The 15,802-nt window shown below is 38.0% G+C and overlaps 1 protein-coding gene across 2 annotated transcripts; it reads right to left on the bottom strand.

Moving 5' to 3' along the window:
- Positions 1-339: 339 nt before the first annotated feature.
- Positions 340-15,494, bottom strand: AADAT (aminoadipate aminotransferase). 2 transcript variants are annotated; one of them, XM_010291083.1, is made up of 13 exons: positions 15,424-15,494; positions 13,636-13,821; positions 11,941-12,073; positions 11,241-11,315; positions 9,723-9,932; positions 9,139-9,204; positions 7,846-7,928; positions 6,492-6,588; positions 5,624-5,685; positions 3,287-3,351; positions 1,704-1,810; positions 991-1,092; positions 340-642 (listed from the first exon to the last, which is right to left on the bottom strand). In XM_010291083.1, exons 1-13 carry the CDS (start codon positions 15,492-15,494, stop codon positions 601-603), a joined length of 1,299 nt encoding a protein of 432 aa, XP_010289385.1. In that variant the 3' UTR covers positions 340-600. The 2 variants fall into 2 exon arrangements, with proteins under 2 accessions (XP_010289385.1, XP_010289386.1); XM_010291084.1 differs by having other exon boundaries at positions 13,636-13,804; positions 15,428-15,494.
- Between the last annotated feature and the right edge of the window lie 308 nt (positions 15,495-15,802).

The raw sequence follows: 15,802 nt of genomic DNA, 5'->3' as shown, positions 1-15,802 counted from the left end.
GGCCAAATAGTTTATTTGTAATCATAGCCTAATTTTCCTGGACCGGTTTCAATTTTTTAACATCCTTAAGTCAGTTTTGTCTGACAAAACTTTAGTAAAATTAAATACTGATCTTCAAATCTTCAAAACCAGATGCCATACAGCAGGACAAGAAGGAAAGTGACACACAAAAACAATTCCAAAATAAGGTGTTGGAGGAATGTATCAGTTGGGATTAAGTAATAATGGCTAAGACCACCTCAGGTGCAACTTCCAAAGTAACCAATTTCCATCTTTCTCAACCCAAATGGGAAGCAAAAGCCAGAACAAAAATCAATTAAAATCTAACAAAACCATGGATTTGACAGGAAACAGAACATTTTGTTTTTGAGTATTTTAAGTGTTTCTGAATTGGAATAAATTTAGCAATGCAATGTCCTGTTAAAAAAATTAAGCATATTGTTTTTCAATCTTTTGTATTTTTGCTTTTTTAGCTGAAAAAAATCTAAGGAAATATCCACTGTATTATGCTTGCATTTAAAGTGTTCTGATGAAATCCAAATGCCAATAAATATTTTCTGGAGAAGATTTTGATTGCTGCAAGAGCTCTACTTAGCTTTTTCATAAAGCTTCTTTTATAAGGTCAGCCAGTCTCTTGAAGGCCTGCAATGACACAAATGTGGTTCACATTTATGTTTCAGCATTACTTAAATAGGCAACACACCAAACCTGTAAAGCTACTAAAACTACCCTAACTAACCATATACAAACTCAGTATTTTATACTACAAAATTCTGCTGATACTCTGTTTTCTTTTTACAACAACAAAAGAAGAAATCAGCTAAGAAACAGCTTACACTGCTTCAAAAGTACTGCTTAATCATCTAAGTACTAAAAAAACTACACTTACATTCAAGAAAACACATAAGGAGAAGTAACTAAAAATAAGGGAGCATTACTATGTGAGAAATTGTCTTGCTAAGAATGTAAGAAAAAATAAATCTCACTTACCAGATCCATCTGGGCTGGAGAAGACAGAGAGAAGGAGACTCTGACATAAGAACTAGGCTCTGAACTATCGATATTGAATGCTGCTCCAGGTACAAGTAACACCTAAGAAAAATTGATTAGCTACACAGTTATCACCAATTCTACCATTTTAAAACACTGTGTTAAATTAAATTTGAGAAGGCTCACTGCTGAAATATTGGTATCAGAACATGGCTTAATGTATTTCTTCTCTTCAAAATGAGAAGCCAAAAATATTCAACCAGTAATCAGACTTTTCATAACAAAATCAAAGGGCTTTTAGGTTTTGGTTACCTAGGCTGGTGGGTTGCCAGGTCTGTCTTATCATCACAATGTTTAAAAGCAACAGTGAGGTGGGATGTATTTTCTCTTACTAAAAAGATATAATGGACAGCCAGCATTCATATAGATACATATATTAACATTATATATATAGTATACATTACATTGTACTATGTATTATAATGTTTTAAATTTAAGCAAACTCATTAAATATGAACATCTGAATACAGACATGAAAATACTTTATTAATGAATCACCATGTGACAATGCCTGACCTGCACTCAGTGATGGTGCACAGCAAGTTCCCTTGCTTTTTGATGTGTGCGCGTATGTGTGGGTAGATATGGTAAATTTATTTTACCCTTCCCTCATTTCCTTTTAACATCATAAGCCATTAAACCAGAGGTCATACTTCTTTCTGCAAAGCTTTTTCCATGATCAACTGCTTTGTATCAGAAACACCCTTAATTTTGATCCATAAGAACATGCCAGCAGCAGGAGGGTACCATTCTGCCAAGCCTGGAGAGAGATGGAGAGAGAGAAAAGAAGGGAATCAAGAAATAAAATTCTGCCCCACCTTTAACTGACACATCATAGACTCAGTGATATTATGGATTTGTTGCTCCAGTGAACTCAAAGGGAATGTGGGCCACAGAGCCAGCATGCCACTCACCACATCTAAAATGCTCCTAATCAAGTCTGTGTGGGTGTGGGCTTATTGCACTTGTGCTGGTATCCTCAATACTTCTTGTGAAAGTCATTGCTCTGAATTACAGAAATCCCAAACTAACGAACTATATTTGTTGATTAATTTCAGAGCAAGTAAACAATCTAAAATAAGTTTTCTGATGCAGTTTCTCCTAGTATCACATTGACTATCAACACAATTTAAATTGTAGCAAAGCACAAAACTATTTTCCTTTAAGTTACAATGATTATAGATTTTTCCCCAAAGAAAAGGAGACCCTAGGAGTTTTGAGGAGGATGGGAATGCTTAGAGAGGATTTATGCCTTAAATTATATATGCAGACTTACTGTATACCTTTTGTTTACCTAGAATTCTTTATTTGGTTTTGGACATATTTTTGAAGAAACTATTTATTTGACATCCAGCTCTTCCTTGATGCATTTAATCATTACATATCTACAAAATAAAGGTCCATCTTCCATAATATTATGTCTCCTATTACTAGAAAATGTGAAGAACCTGTAGTCTTTTACATAAGTATATTCTCACAATACACTTTAAGGTAGTCCAGTGCTATTACACTGTTTTGATACTTAAGGAATTGAAACAAAGAAGGCCTATCTAGGTCAAGAACTCATGGTTGTTCAGAGCCATGTAGAAAAAGAAGAAATAGTTCATATCTAAAACCCTGGAATTAGCAAGAGTAAGTACATTAATGACACTGTGGTACCCAAATATCCATGTCCCATGAAGTATCACCTAAGGCAGGTTGGCAGCTCTTAAGCAGTTACTGCTGATTCCACTTTGACCAAAAGGAGTGAGTCACTAACTGTAACTGCATTATTGTTGATCAAATTCTTTCTACGCATGCTCTGTGATAAACCACAAAAAGGGACATTTAAACTGATTTCTCACAAAAAAAACCCTATTATCACTGCTGAGATATCAAATGTTTCTATTTTCTTTTAAATTAAGGCCACTAAATCTGGTTATTTCAGACAGAGATTTTGAAGACAGCTATTTTAAGATAAAAAGTAAAACACAGTGGAGTGAAATATATAGCCTTTGTAAAACTGCTTTATACAGTAATGTGGTGAGCTTTTTTCTCATCGCCATCTCCTTGTCCCACCAGAAAAGCATGAAAACAGAAACACTAGATAATTTGTCCCAAGCTTAATAATGTCATTGATCTGCTTATAGTGCTTATCTGTCACTTCAGTGATGAACTTTAGTCATTTTTCTTGAATGCAAAGATGATAAATAGCTAGAAAAAAATCTAAGTAGTTAGCTGTGTTGCACTCACTGACCTTTTAACCACTTGTCAGCAGCAATGAGCATTGCATCCCGCTGGGTCCTGTAGAACTCCACCACTCTGAAAGTAAATTACCAATTCAAAGTCATGATCCCATAGTGTTCAGAGTCCATTTGTTTCCAAAGGCCAAAACAAAGCTTTTCTACTTAACAACCTAAGCGCACACTTAACGGAAATATAAGTATATCCTAGATGGGCACAATACAGTATACTGTCTGTATAAAGCTTTGTATATGTATCGGAGAAGTCCTGAATGCTTCAGTGTGTCTCCAGCAATGCACTGATCAACCCGACAGAGGAAGTGCCTGTGTGGCTGCTTCTTAAGCTTTATGTATGTCATGGAAACTCCTTCTATATTATACCCGTTCTGTCTATTATATGAGTGGATACAAGCCCTGTTAGCAATATTTACCACACAAAACAGGCATACTGAAGAAAATTAATGACTTGTACATATGCAAAAGCACAGACTCGATATTTGTGGATTTGGGTTGAATTTGTGTAACAGGTAAACATGGAAATGATATTTCACAAGGTAAAAAGCAAATCATATGATAAATCTGTGATGACTATCTGACAGTTTCCCCTTTTCTAAACTTTTGAACATATATATCTCCTTCACACTTTACGTAAAACTTGGAAATAATTCAATCTCTTATTTTGGAAAATGACCCTAACTGAAGTTTCAACATGGACAAGTCTTGTGCAGTGGCTTTTGTTGATATGAGACAGCTGTGATTCTGCAACAGCAGACGTAAGAGAAATGCCTGACACAGAATTCATAAATCATATGCAAATGTGTTCCCTTCTCTGCACAGAAACCATACTTAGTAATTTTCATAATTTTACATTTAGATTTTTTTATACTCTCTCAAGCAATAGCTTTGATTTCTGGATCCATTTTATTACACCCAATACCAAAGGCTTATATAGTTTAGGGACTCAGTCTACACCAATTACTACGTTCTGTGAAATGGTAAATCTCACTTGTGCAGTTTTTACCACATCACAAATTCTGTTGCAAGATTTTACCTTTTTGTTATTTTACTTTCATGTTGGAAGGAAATAGTAAGTGCTAGTGAAACAAGACTTCCACAAAAAATGTAGTTGCTCCAAACTATAGGCTAGCTCCTACTCAAAAGCATGATCTAACAAGTTAACATTGTCCAAATGAAATCACCTAGAACAGATTGCAGTCAGCTGTTAGGCCTCATCAATAGGTCACCTGATAACAGATTCTAGAAGGTTATAAAGGGTTGCAGCTATCCTACTGCAGTACTATTCTTATTAGTCAAGGGGAAGAACAGCCTTCTGGCTTGAGCAAGGAGGCCCTTTGGTCTACAAGAAGGTGGTAAGTGAAGTAGATGCATTTAAGATATATTTTTCTAACTGCTGAAAGTTCAACTAAAGTGTGGTCCGAGTTTCCTTTCAAAACCTCTCTTTATGCTCCTATTTCTTAAAACAAGACAAAGCCAGGACTGATGCATCTGTTTGTTTTTTTTAAATACTGGTGTTTACACTATGGACAACAGGTGCTCAGGGGACAGAAGTGGCTGTTACAGTCGGATACAAAAACAACTTCTATGCTTTGCTCACATGCTTGTTACAGGCCTCTGCAGAGTGTAGCAACACTACGCACTCAAATAGGGAGCTTGGGGTTCTAATGGCATCCAAGTATGGCATCTGAAATGAAGTATGGATACTCAAGAGAAACTATGTTCCTCCAGCATAATGAAAAACAAATGTGTGTCAGTCAGTAGGCAAGAAACATCTTGCTGATTAGACCTTAGCCCAGTGCTCTGCCTCCAAGAGTGGTGACAGAAGCAAGTTTAGCAAGTGTCGGCGAACCTCACTGCTCTCTATAGTTCTTTCCATCAGCATCCACCATCATTAGATTAAGGGTGCTAGAGGGTGAATCCCTCCTGAGTTAGTGAGGCAAGAACTCCCTTTAGAGAAGCTATGCTGACTCTTTCTCAGTAGATTATGATTATGTACTTTGGTGATCTTAGCCTTTCCTACAGACACTGCCACTTCAGCAGGGATGAAAACTTTATTCACTGACTTGGAGCTCAGGATCCTCTTGAGTTCCCTTCAGGTGGGAGCTGCATAATGACTGTGCCAGTGCACTGGCAGATTGTTGGTCTGTAGTGGTAGTTTACATGCCCTGACCTGCATGTCTGCAACTTCACACAGACCTCCTTCAGGACTGACTTAACCATTTGGCCTAATACTGATCCATCTCCTCTGACCTGTTTACGGCAAAGAATGTCTTATGTAGGTAACAAGGAGCAGAGTGACAGATGATGGGATTCAGCATATGATGTGATCCTACCTGTCTATATGCTCCAAGAAACCCTTTTCTCCCCATTGCTGAAGCAGCTGTGATATCATAATCTAAAGAAATAAAACACATCATCAATACCACATTTTAAACAGGACTGTTCCACAATCAACAAAAGATATAGCCTGATGCATTATTCAAAATTCCACACAGGCAAGAAATTGCATGTGGGGTATCTTGGAGCCCTTTATAAACAGAGGTGGCAACAGCAACGGGCTGTTGTGGTCCATGCTACTGCTGTCTCCAAGGATCATGGCTGTGTTTGGAAGCTGAGGTGGGAAGAATGGATGAAGAGCTAAATAAGGTAATCAGGGAGAAAAAGGAAAGGCGATGTTATATTGCTTTATCTTCCTGCGTGTATCAGTGTCTCTGCTTTAATACAGCCTCTGTGATGAACTAATGGAGCTGGAAGATATATTTAGATGTGCTCAATGTCTCCTTTCCTTATTAACTATAAAGGTACTGTAGTTGGCAGCCTGCTTTCTAATGTCTCTGTGGGCTGCTGGTATTGTTCTAACTACAAAGTAGGCTGAAAAATAGAAAAAACCTAAGTGCTTCCAATGTACAGTTTACACAGAGGTTTTTCAAGTGAGCTTACTAGCAAGAGATACGAAGTATTTTAAATCTTGATTCTTTAAATTTAGGGTTAAGGGCATATTAGCTGTGCTTTCTGTCCGCTGAGACACCCTCTAGCTCTGGTTGCAATTTCTACAGTGGTCTCTCTTCCGTTGGCAGAATTGACAATGTATATGCTTATAAACAAAACTGCAAAAGTGCAAAGTTGGCTGTTTTTTGTTTCTTATGACTTGGAATATGTTATCTTCTCTAAATACAATTCAGTTGGAAGTTTGGTACTTGCCTGTGTGAAAGTGCTGGTGTGCATTGTTGAAACCTGAATGTGTAGAATAACTCTGTCAATAAGAGGCTTGGGACCTGTCAGAAAACCTATTCTTAACCTAGAGGAAAAAAAGCAGAGAAAGTTACTACAGAAATGCAGTGTGCTAATACTTTGTGTGAGTTATGGTTTACCTTGTAACTGGGAAAACCTGTAACAATTTTGTTGATATTGTAAGGCTCTCTTATGCATTTATCTATATCTTAATACTGCCCTAAACCCCAGGTTTATGCATCTTAGGAGCTGAGTATCAAAGTCATGAAATAAAAACATTTAAGGGTTTTTAATGCTTATAGTTGCTTCTTAGTTCTGAGACTTCAGGACATATCCCATATTTGTAAGCTTTCCCCTGCAACCATAAAGATTATATGAATCAAAGTCAAGGAAAGACAGGTTAAAAATCATGAATACTCAGGCTTTATGAAAAACAGATGGGAAGTGGCAAACAGCTTTACTCTTTCACTCCCTTTCAGTACTGTGGAATAAATGGAATTCAGACTGATAAATCAGATTCTTATTCGTGCTTCAATGCTTATGACCCATCTTTACAGATTGGCTGAAGTTTTTCTTCGAAGAAAAATAGAACTAGTAAGCTCATATGCGTCTTTGACAAAGATAAAATTGCATCATGCCTTTTTGCAGTGTCACTTCTGAAAGAGCAATCACACTTAGCATCATGTTGTCTCCTCACTTTCTCAGGGATGGGGTTATAATCCACTAGCTGCCAGTGCAGAATTCACATTAGTTTCTTATATCTATTAGAATAATAAACAAAAGCAAGTTAAAAATCAAATATGTTGACTTCTGTGAAATGGAAAACAGGCAGCCTAGTTTTTCAGGCAGGTGGAAAAACCTGAAAGAACTTGTAAGGCTAGAAGACAAGAGATCAGTATAACCCTATGAATAGTTCGTGGAGAATGATGCCATCATTTCTTTTCTGTATTGCAAGTTCAGGCAGTCTGCAGGAATGGTAAGAGACAGGAGAAATAGAAAAAGAGAGAAAAGCTCCTAGGAGTTCCAGGAACAGAACTGGAATCCAGCATCTGCCTTCCTGCCTATATGGTGTCTGCAAGAATGAGCTGCTTGGGCAGGGCGGCTTAACTGTCAGCATCAGAAGAGAAACAGAATCTGGAGTTAAATGACTGCCAAGAGATGACATGAAAAGTGAGCAGGCTGAGAAAATCTGTGTATCCAAAAGTATATTCCAGAAACGGATTGGTATTAGATGAAAAAACACATGTCTGATCATTTTGTATGAAGTATTAGTCTTGTGCCTTAACTGAACAGGCAACGTTGAGCAGTCTGAAGTGGGCCTTACCCAGATGAGAGAATTTTAGAGAAAGAGTCAGTCCTGATAACTCGGCCATCCACATCCATTGAGAGGAAAGTTGGAGCCCATGGCTTGGAAGAAAAATAAAAAAAATAAAGTTCAAGGTGCTAGTAAGGATTATGATAGAATTATTTTCTTTATTATGAAGTCATAATTAATTTCTTAAAGAAATATTTTTGATAATAAATATTTCACAGATGCACATTCAAAGAAAAAAAAATGCAGTAACTTGCTGACAGGGGATTGTTAGGCTAGCTGTCTTGAGATGTGATGACAATATTCTATGAAGGTCATAAAGAAATCAGCCTTGGTATTTTTTGATGCTTAGCCCATGGTTCAGCATACAAGTGTTCAGTTCAAGTTTTGGTATGATGCCATAAGTAGGACAGAGAAATAATGATTTCTCTGCCAAGATATTTTATGGAATAAACAGAAAGATACTGTAATTTCTAAGATGGGGGCCTGTAGATTTTAGCTTTATCTTAAAGGAAATCAGAAGATATGACTAAATTTTAATGATCTGAGTTCAGCATGCTTTTTTCCTTAACAAGAATTCTACTTTTAGACATACTGTCTAATGAAGCTACACAATGCTATTCAATGTGTAAGTGAAGGAGTTTTATTGCCTCCTCCCATAAACATATTTCAAAATACAAAACACTGAACTTCAGCTTCTACCAATGTTATACTGCTTTATAAGATCAGCTTTTATTCTTTGCAGACTGTGCAACTGTAGACCCATATGTGAAGACAGGTCAACACTTGATTTTTTTTTTTTTTTTTACCATCTGGGGAAAATTTACATGAAGTGGGGAAGCTGCCTATCCAGTACTATGTTCTGTGGCATCCGAGAGAACTCTCTCAGGTTCTCCAGAAAGGCAAAGGGGTAAAATTGGGATATAGTAGATTGGGAGTAGGCAGTAGCATTCCACTGAATTAAAGAGGAGCCTGGGCTGAAAGGAACATTGAGGCTGCTATTTTCAAATGCTGCTTCAGTGGCACGCTTGTTTTGCTCTGGAGGCAAAGTCTTTGCCATTTTCTGACTACTGAAGGAAATTCTGTCCTGTAGAAAGCTTGAAGGAATTTGGACCACTGATTAACAGGACCGATGCAGTAAAATGCCACAAAGGGGCCAACAACTGAAAGTAGCATAGGCTGTTACGCCTTACAACTACCTTGGTAGGACATGAAGGAACATGCAGGAAGACTCATGGCTCAAACCTTAGTTCTCTCCAGGACCAGAAAAGGAGGTCTTAATAAGGAGTATGGAAGACAAATTACCTTTTCAAATTGAAGAAAGTAGTAAGGGTCATCCTCTATTATGAGGAAATCATATTTTCTTGCAAGCTAAAGAAATGAATAAAAAGTAAAGATTCATTAAAATGTAAAGACACTGTAAATTCAGTTCTTCCTATACCCTGGGCCTATTACCAGGACCATATTATGGATTGTTTATTCACTATATACAAGGCCCTATCAAGAGAAGCTTTCAAATGCCCAATTTAGAGATCAAGTGTAAACGCAAGAGCAAACATGGTACCTGCAGTAGAAGGGCACATGTATATAACAAAGCCTGTTCCATGTAGTGTTCAAACTGTGCAGAAAACTTGCAATATGTCCAGTTTGGAGCCTATGGCAAAGATACCAGCCAGTGATGGGCTACTATTGCAAAAACGATGTATTTAATGCATAGTCTACCTCTGAAGAGTTGCCATGAAAGAGGTTCTCCTAGAAACAAGTTCTAGGAGGAGTGTCTGCTGGACCAATAATGGGCCCAAACGCCATACATGGGGTATCCTCAACTGAAATGAGACCGACATTTATCTATTTCCACCTACAAGGTTCACAAGGCCCCAGCTACATACCTGGTAAATCTCCTTCTTGCGCTCTGCGGTCAGAGAGTTTCCAGTTGGGTTGCAGCCATTTGGAATGGTGTACAGGAATTTGGGGAGGTGGTGGCTACAATTTTTTACATCTTCTGAGCTCCAAGTAGATAGAATTTCTTTTAGAGCTTTTGGAATAATGCCATGTTGGTCGCTAGGAACATTAGTTATGTTACAACCCAAAGGTCTCAGCTGTTGATAGGAGGAACAAAACTGTCATAATATCATAATTCAGGGGTCTTCCTTTTGTCATTGCCATTGTAAAATTTTAGTGATACAAAGTCTTTCTGGCTTTACAGCTGTAATCTCAAACTCCATTTGCTCATAATTCAAAAGAAAGCTTGTCTGAATTTGCTGCGGAGCTTGTCAAACTTACCACACTACTCTTATTTGCCCTGTTAAGACAACTGAGAAGAAACAGATAGCTCCTATGTCCAACTGCTGTTCTTCTCTAGGAAATCACACCTGGTTTTGCAAGCAGAAGGGATTTTGTGAATTTGAACTGTTCTCAGGACTTCTAATGCTCTCACCACAGGTAGTAAGTTCATAACACCTTCATTCCCTGCTGACAATTTACGTTCTACTTCAGTGGAAGTGCCAGAACTATAAGCTACTCTTCACTGACAAAGGGCAAAGAATTTGTTCTCAATAGATATATTCAGCAATACAAGGCAGAATGAAATGATGCTACTGCAATGACATGTTGACAGCAGTATGAAAAAAAGAAATAGGTAAAATGCTAAAAAAAAGCATGCTGTCTCCCCTCTGGAATTTCAATTTGTACCATGTAGTGCTCTGCACTATTTAAGTAAAACTGTAAGTTGCTGCATTGTCAAAATATATTCCTAAGAAAGTATATTTGATTAGATAAGATATACTCAACACAGAGAACAATAACAAAATTCCTTTTGAATCAAGGGAAGACTAGACTGAGATTGTGGTATGTTATCTATCGCAACTCTTCTTACAGTTCTTACCCATTTTAAGCTGACATTTAATTACATATGGATTAAATTACTTTTCAGAAGTAAAATTGCTATTTTTGTGTAGTTCTTACTAATTCACATCTGCATACTCCTATATGGATGTTTCAGGACTATTCCAACTTTGTACTATTTATAGCTATGGTATAATCTGACCATGAAACACTTCAGGTGTATGTGCTGACAGGTTGAAATACCTGCTTGTTACAAATTTGTTTCAACCTGACTAGGTTGTGATGGCTTTCTTTCCGATTCCAAAAGTGACCCTAGCCCTCGAATGAACTAGGATTTGGAAGTGGAACTTCTGTCCTGGGAATAGCTTTTATAGAACTTTTAGTAGAAAAGCTTCTAGAAATTAATTTTTATGAACTTAACTAGACTAGTACTAAAAACTTGATTCTTAGATATGTTTTTATAGTACATACAGACAGTTCACATAAGCCTGCAGATCAGGTACTAAATTGCTGTTTACTTCAAATATAACATTCACAATTTTTTGTAGCCAAAAAATACTTACAGCTGCTAGTGTCCCAGAGTATGTAGGTGCATCCAAAAGGATGTTGTCCCCAGGATTAATGAGCATTTCAAACACCTGTGAAAGAAAAGATTCTACTTTAGAAAAACTATGCCATTCTTGTACACATGCTTCATACTTCTGACTTCTTAGCTGGGTTAAAAATCTTGATTAGATATTAGTAATTCCCTAACCATTTAATTATGCTGTCTGTGAGGAAAAACAATTAACAGATGAAAAATCCGCTTTAGAGCAAAATGAAGCTAGGCAATCAGCTAGAGAATATCAATTTGAAATGGAAAGACACGGCTCTATTATACAATAGAAATAGTGCTTTGGTTACAGAAAGGATCAACTAAGCAGTAGTGGGAGTGGACTGGAAAGGGTAATTACTTAAGGAAGTCTAACATAATTAGAATTGAGTTATGGTAAAGAAAATAAAGCACCTATGTCCTTCTTACTGCAGTACTTGAGTAACATTAAATTTTACCTTATAGTGCATTTTCTGACAGGCTCTTTGGTTCACCCAAACATTCATGCAGTCCTGACAGATTAGATGGCTGCACCAGTTTTATTTCAGTTCTATTATCTTGTATTGATGAGAGACATGTATTTAACAAACTACCCTGCATATAGTTACACTGTGGCACTTAATGCCGAGTGTAACTGAACTGATGGAAGAATAAGGAGCTTTTGGTCTTACTTTACACAAGCCTTCCTGGCTGCCAGTCGTGACACACACTTCCATTTGTCCTTGCTCAGGACTGTAGTTGGCTGTGGGGGGATTATGTAGATTCCGCTGGAAATCCTTTAGCCAAGACAGCAGCTCCGGAATCCTGAAACATGAATAAAATAAAGTGTATCTAACATCTTACATAGGCCGAAGCTAGGCTTTTCCTCTAAATCACCGCAAAATCTAGCGTGCAGCCCTGAGTCTGATTTCAGCTGTCATACAGATACACTTAGTTGCTGCTTTTATCACTGCTTTATCAAATGATGAAAATGAGATAAATGTTTCTTATGGAAAAGCAGAGGAGATGGGCATCTATGGTCATAGACTCATAGAACAGTTTGGGTTGGAAGGGAGTTTTCAAGGTCATCTAGTCCAACCCCCCTGCAATCAGCAGGGACATCTTCAACTAGATCAGGTTGCTCAGAGCCCTGTCCAACCTGATCTTGAGTGTTTCCAGGGATGGGGCATCTACCACCTTTCTGGGCAACCTGTGCCCATGTTTCACCACCCTCATCGTGAAAAACTTCTTCCTTAGATCTAGTCTAAATCTACCCTCTTTCAGTTTAAAACCACTACCCCTTGTCCTGTCACAACAGGCCTGCTAAGTCATCTGTCCCCATCTTTCTTATAGGCCCTCTTTAAGTACTGGAAGGCTGCAATAAGGTCTCCCTGGAGCCTTCTCTTCTCCAGGCTGGACAATCCCACATCTCTCAGCCTGTCCTCACAGGAGAGGTGTTCCATCCCTCTCATAGTTTTTGTGGCCTTCCTCTGGACCCTCTCCAACAGGCCCATGCATTTCCCGTGCTGAGGGCTCCAGAGCTGGACACAGGACTCCAGGTGGGGTCTCAGCAGAGCGGAGTAGAGGGGCGGAATCACCTCCCTCAACCTGCTGGCCATACACCAAATTATGATACTGAAATCTGGGTGGAAATTGCCAAGGATGGTATAGGTGTGGACGCTGAACAATATCCACTCCTAGGAGTGATCTTTTCATACTGAACTGTGGCAATGTGACAAAGCTAGTAATAATACTAGAAACAGGCTGCAGATAATAAGGATTTCTGAAACAGATTTTTTTAAAAAAAAGTCTTAAGATCCTGTGGCATGTCCACAAATGGCTAGGTCAATTTAAATATTAAGACTTAACTTCACTGATTAATAAGTGTCTTTGCAAACCTGTCACAAGCCTGACTCCAGGCTGTCTGCTGGGGAGTTCATAAGTGCTAAAGTACTAAAAATGACTATACTATAAATATCTCCATTCAATTGCTACAAGTAGTACATACTGACTTTAATATATAGTACCAAATGAGGGCAAAACAAATACTCCAGAATGTGGGAACTATGTATTGCAATGCAGTATCTTTTAATGAATATTTTATTGCAAACCACAAAATGATTCCTCCTAGTGATTTGGGAGTCTGGATTCTCAAATACTAACAGCCAGGAAATACTCTGGCTTGAGTATTACTAGTATTGGGGCTTTTTTAATTACTCATCTGCTCAAAACTTTCTACTTAAACTGAAATGTAGATGGTGAGGCAAACTGAAAGAAGTCAAACCTGTTTTACAAACAAACTTTAAAAACATAGGTGGATTAATGCAATAATAAAGAATTTTATGATAATTTGATCCTGGTATCTTGCTAGCAGCTGTGACAGATACCCTGCTGAGGCCGAGTACTGGAGAGCTCTCTTCATCAGATCTTCCCCAATCTCAACAGCAGTTCCATGTCCAATGGCAATAGTAGCTCTCTTAAATGGAAAAACATTAGGGTTTGGTGCCCCTCCAGCCAGAGAGATGAGAGATGGAGGAGACTTCTGCATCAATTCAGCTAGAGTAAAAGAAGACCTTGGTTACCATTTGATTACTGCAATGCTGATCATATCCTTTAGTCACTATATAACAATGGGCCAGAGAAGCTTGTTCTGTTTTTCACTTTATTTTTTTAAATTGTTATGAATTCAAAAGGGTGATAATTCTTTTCAAACTCATCTTTCTACTTGGATTAAATGGAGAGGGAGACATGGGTGATACAAGCCAAAACAAAAAATCATCCTTGTTTTAAAATAAATTTTAAATAGCTTTTTTATCTTATTTGGACTGTTCTACTACTATAAAAACTTCTTCTGTGACTGATGTCTTTTAAGCTTCAAGAATTTAAAATCCTGATGATCTCCTGTTTAGAATGAATTTTTGTTCAGTCTCACTTTAGCTAATGTGGCAGTAGTGCAGCTACACTGACAGTTGCATCTATGATTATAGCTCTTGCATAACAGAGTGGGAATGTTGCTGGCAGCTCAGCTTCAGTGCCAAAGAGACTGTGTAAATAATTCACAGTATGAAGAAAATGTTAACAACTCTTGCTTTAAAGTCAGTTTCACAATCGTTCAGATCCAATCTATGCAGTGCAGACTGGACCTTAATCCAGCAAGGGCACTCGATTGCATTAAATCTAAGAGCTCACAATATGGCATTCATGCTGGCTTGACAGTTTTACATCAGATATGAGAGGACAGGAGACACCTTGGCTTAAAGCCTCCTGTTATCGAGTTTATTCTCCACTACTTATTAGCAAACTTGAGCATGGGGAGTTAATTCTTACCAGTTCAGCAATATGGGTCATGTCTGTGACTTCTGCTCTGGTAGAGAGATTTACTTTGTCATCAAAACAGCACACTCGGTGTGTCTTTCTGCACAAGCTGTGCTACTTGGTATTTCTGTTATGATGCATATCAGTGTATCACTTGAGAAAGTACGGAGACTGACTAGAGTAAATTAGTTGACTTAGCTGTACCTATATGAAGCATTTTAAACAGAACTGCAAATGCCAACTCCTTACCCAGAGAGGCAATTCACCCCTGAAGGCTTAAGTAGTGAGGTATGTCTCATGCTCTGATTCTGTTGGGTCCCTCTAAGTTTCAACTGAGTAAACAAATAGGCAGTTAACCTTTCCTGTCACACAGAAGACTGCAACATGGTAGCCTAAAGATAGCATTATATAGAAAAGGAAAGTGTAGTAACACTGAGGAGGTGGTGGGAATTTATGAACATTAACAGGATACAGGAAAGCTAGGTGGAAAGAAATATTATGCTGGGACTGAAATTCAAGTCATTAGCAGTTGCTTGTTCCTGGACAACCAGCGTAAATTCAATAGACTGCCAAAAGCTCTGCTTCAGTAGCAGAGAATTTTTCATACATGTGTTGAAGTGACAATACTTCTGTCTGGATGGGTTTCTGAAATGGTTCACGGCTATTCACTTTATTATTCTTTCTACCTGCTTGACATCTCAACTTGATGAAAGTTAAAGCAGTTAACTGGCCTTGCTTGTCAGCTGACAGCACAGGTTTTTTTTCCAAGCCTTTTTCTAGTTTTTAGCCATGATACACCAGCAGAGTCCAGAATGTAGAATGACACCCTTCCAGAGAACTAGGAAAGAACAGCCGCATACTTACTCAGAAGTCTTATTGGAGATGCTTTTCTTGCTGCACTTACAGTGGTGATGAACCGAGAGTAATTCATACCTATGGGGAAGGAGCAATTATTTGGACATGAATCTGGGAAAGTGAGTAGGAACCCCAGTGCTTCTGGTATATGCATCTCCCACAAGTAATGCTTCCAATTTGTCATCTCCATAGATGTGTTCTAACATAAATTAAATGTAAACTTATTCCTGTTAAATTCCAGCACTGATTTTATTTTCCTTTTTGAATTCAGGGAAAAGGTTTCTACTTCATACTCGTGGGTTCTGTCACAGTTTCCCAATGGCACTGGAACAGTGAGATTAGGCCAGATGCTGCCATTCTGATACACACAAATAGCTGTACAGC

The sequence above is a fragment of the Phaethon lepturus genome, unplaced genomic scaffold (genome assembly GCF_000687285.1).
Source record: "Phaethon lepturus isolate BGI_N335 unplaced genomic scaffold, ASM68728v1 scaffold46757, whole genome shotgun sequence".
Lineage (NCBI taxonomy): Eukaryota > Metazoa > Chordata > Aves > Phaethontiformes > Phaethontidae > Phaethon > Phaethon lepturus.
This window is presented reverse-complemented; position numbering and strand designations above follow the sequence as displayed.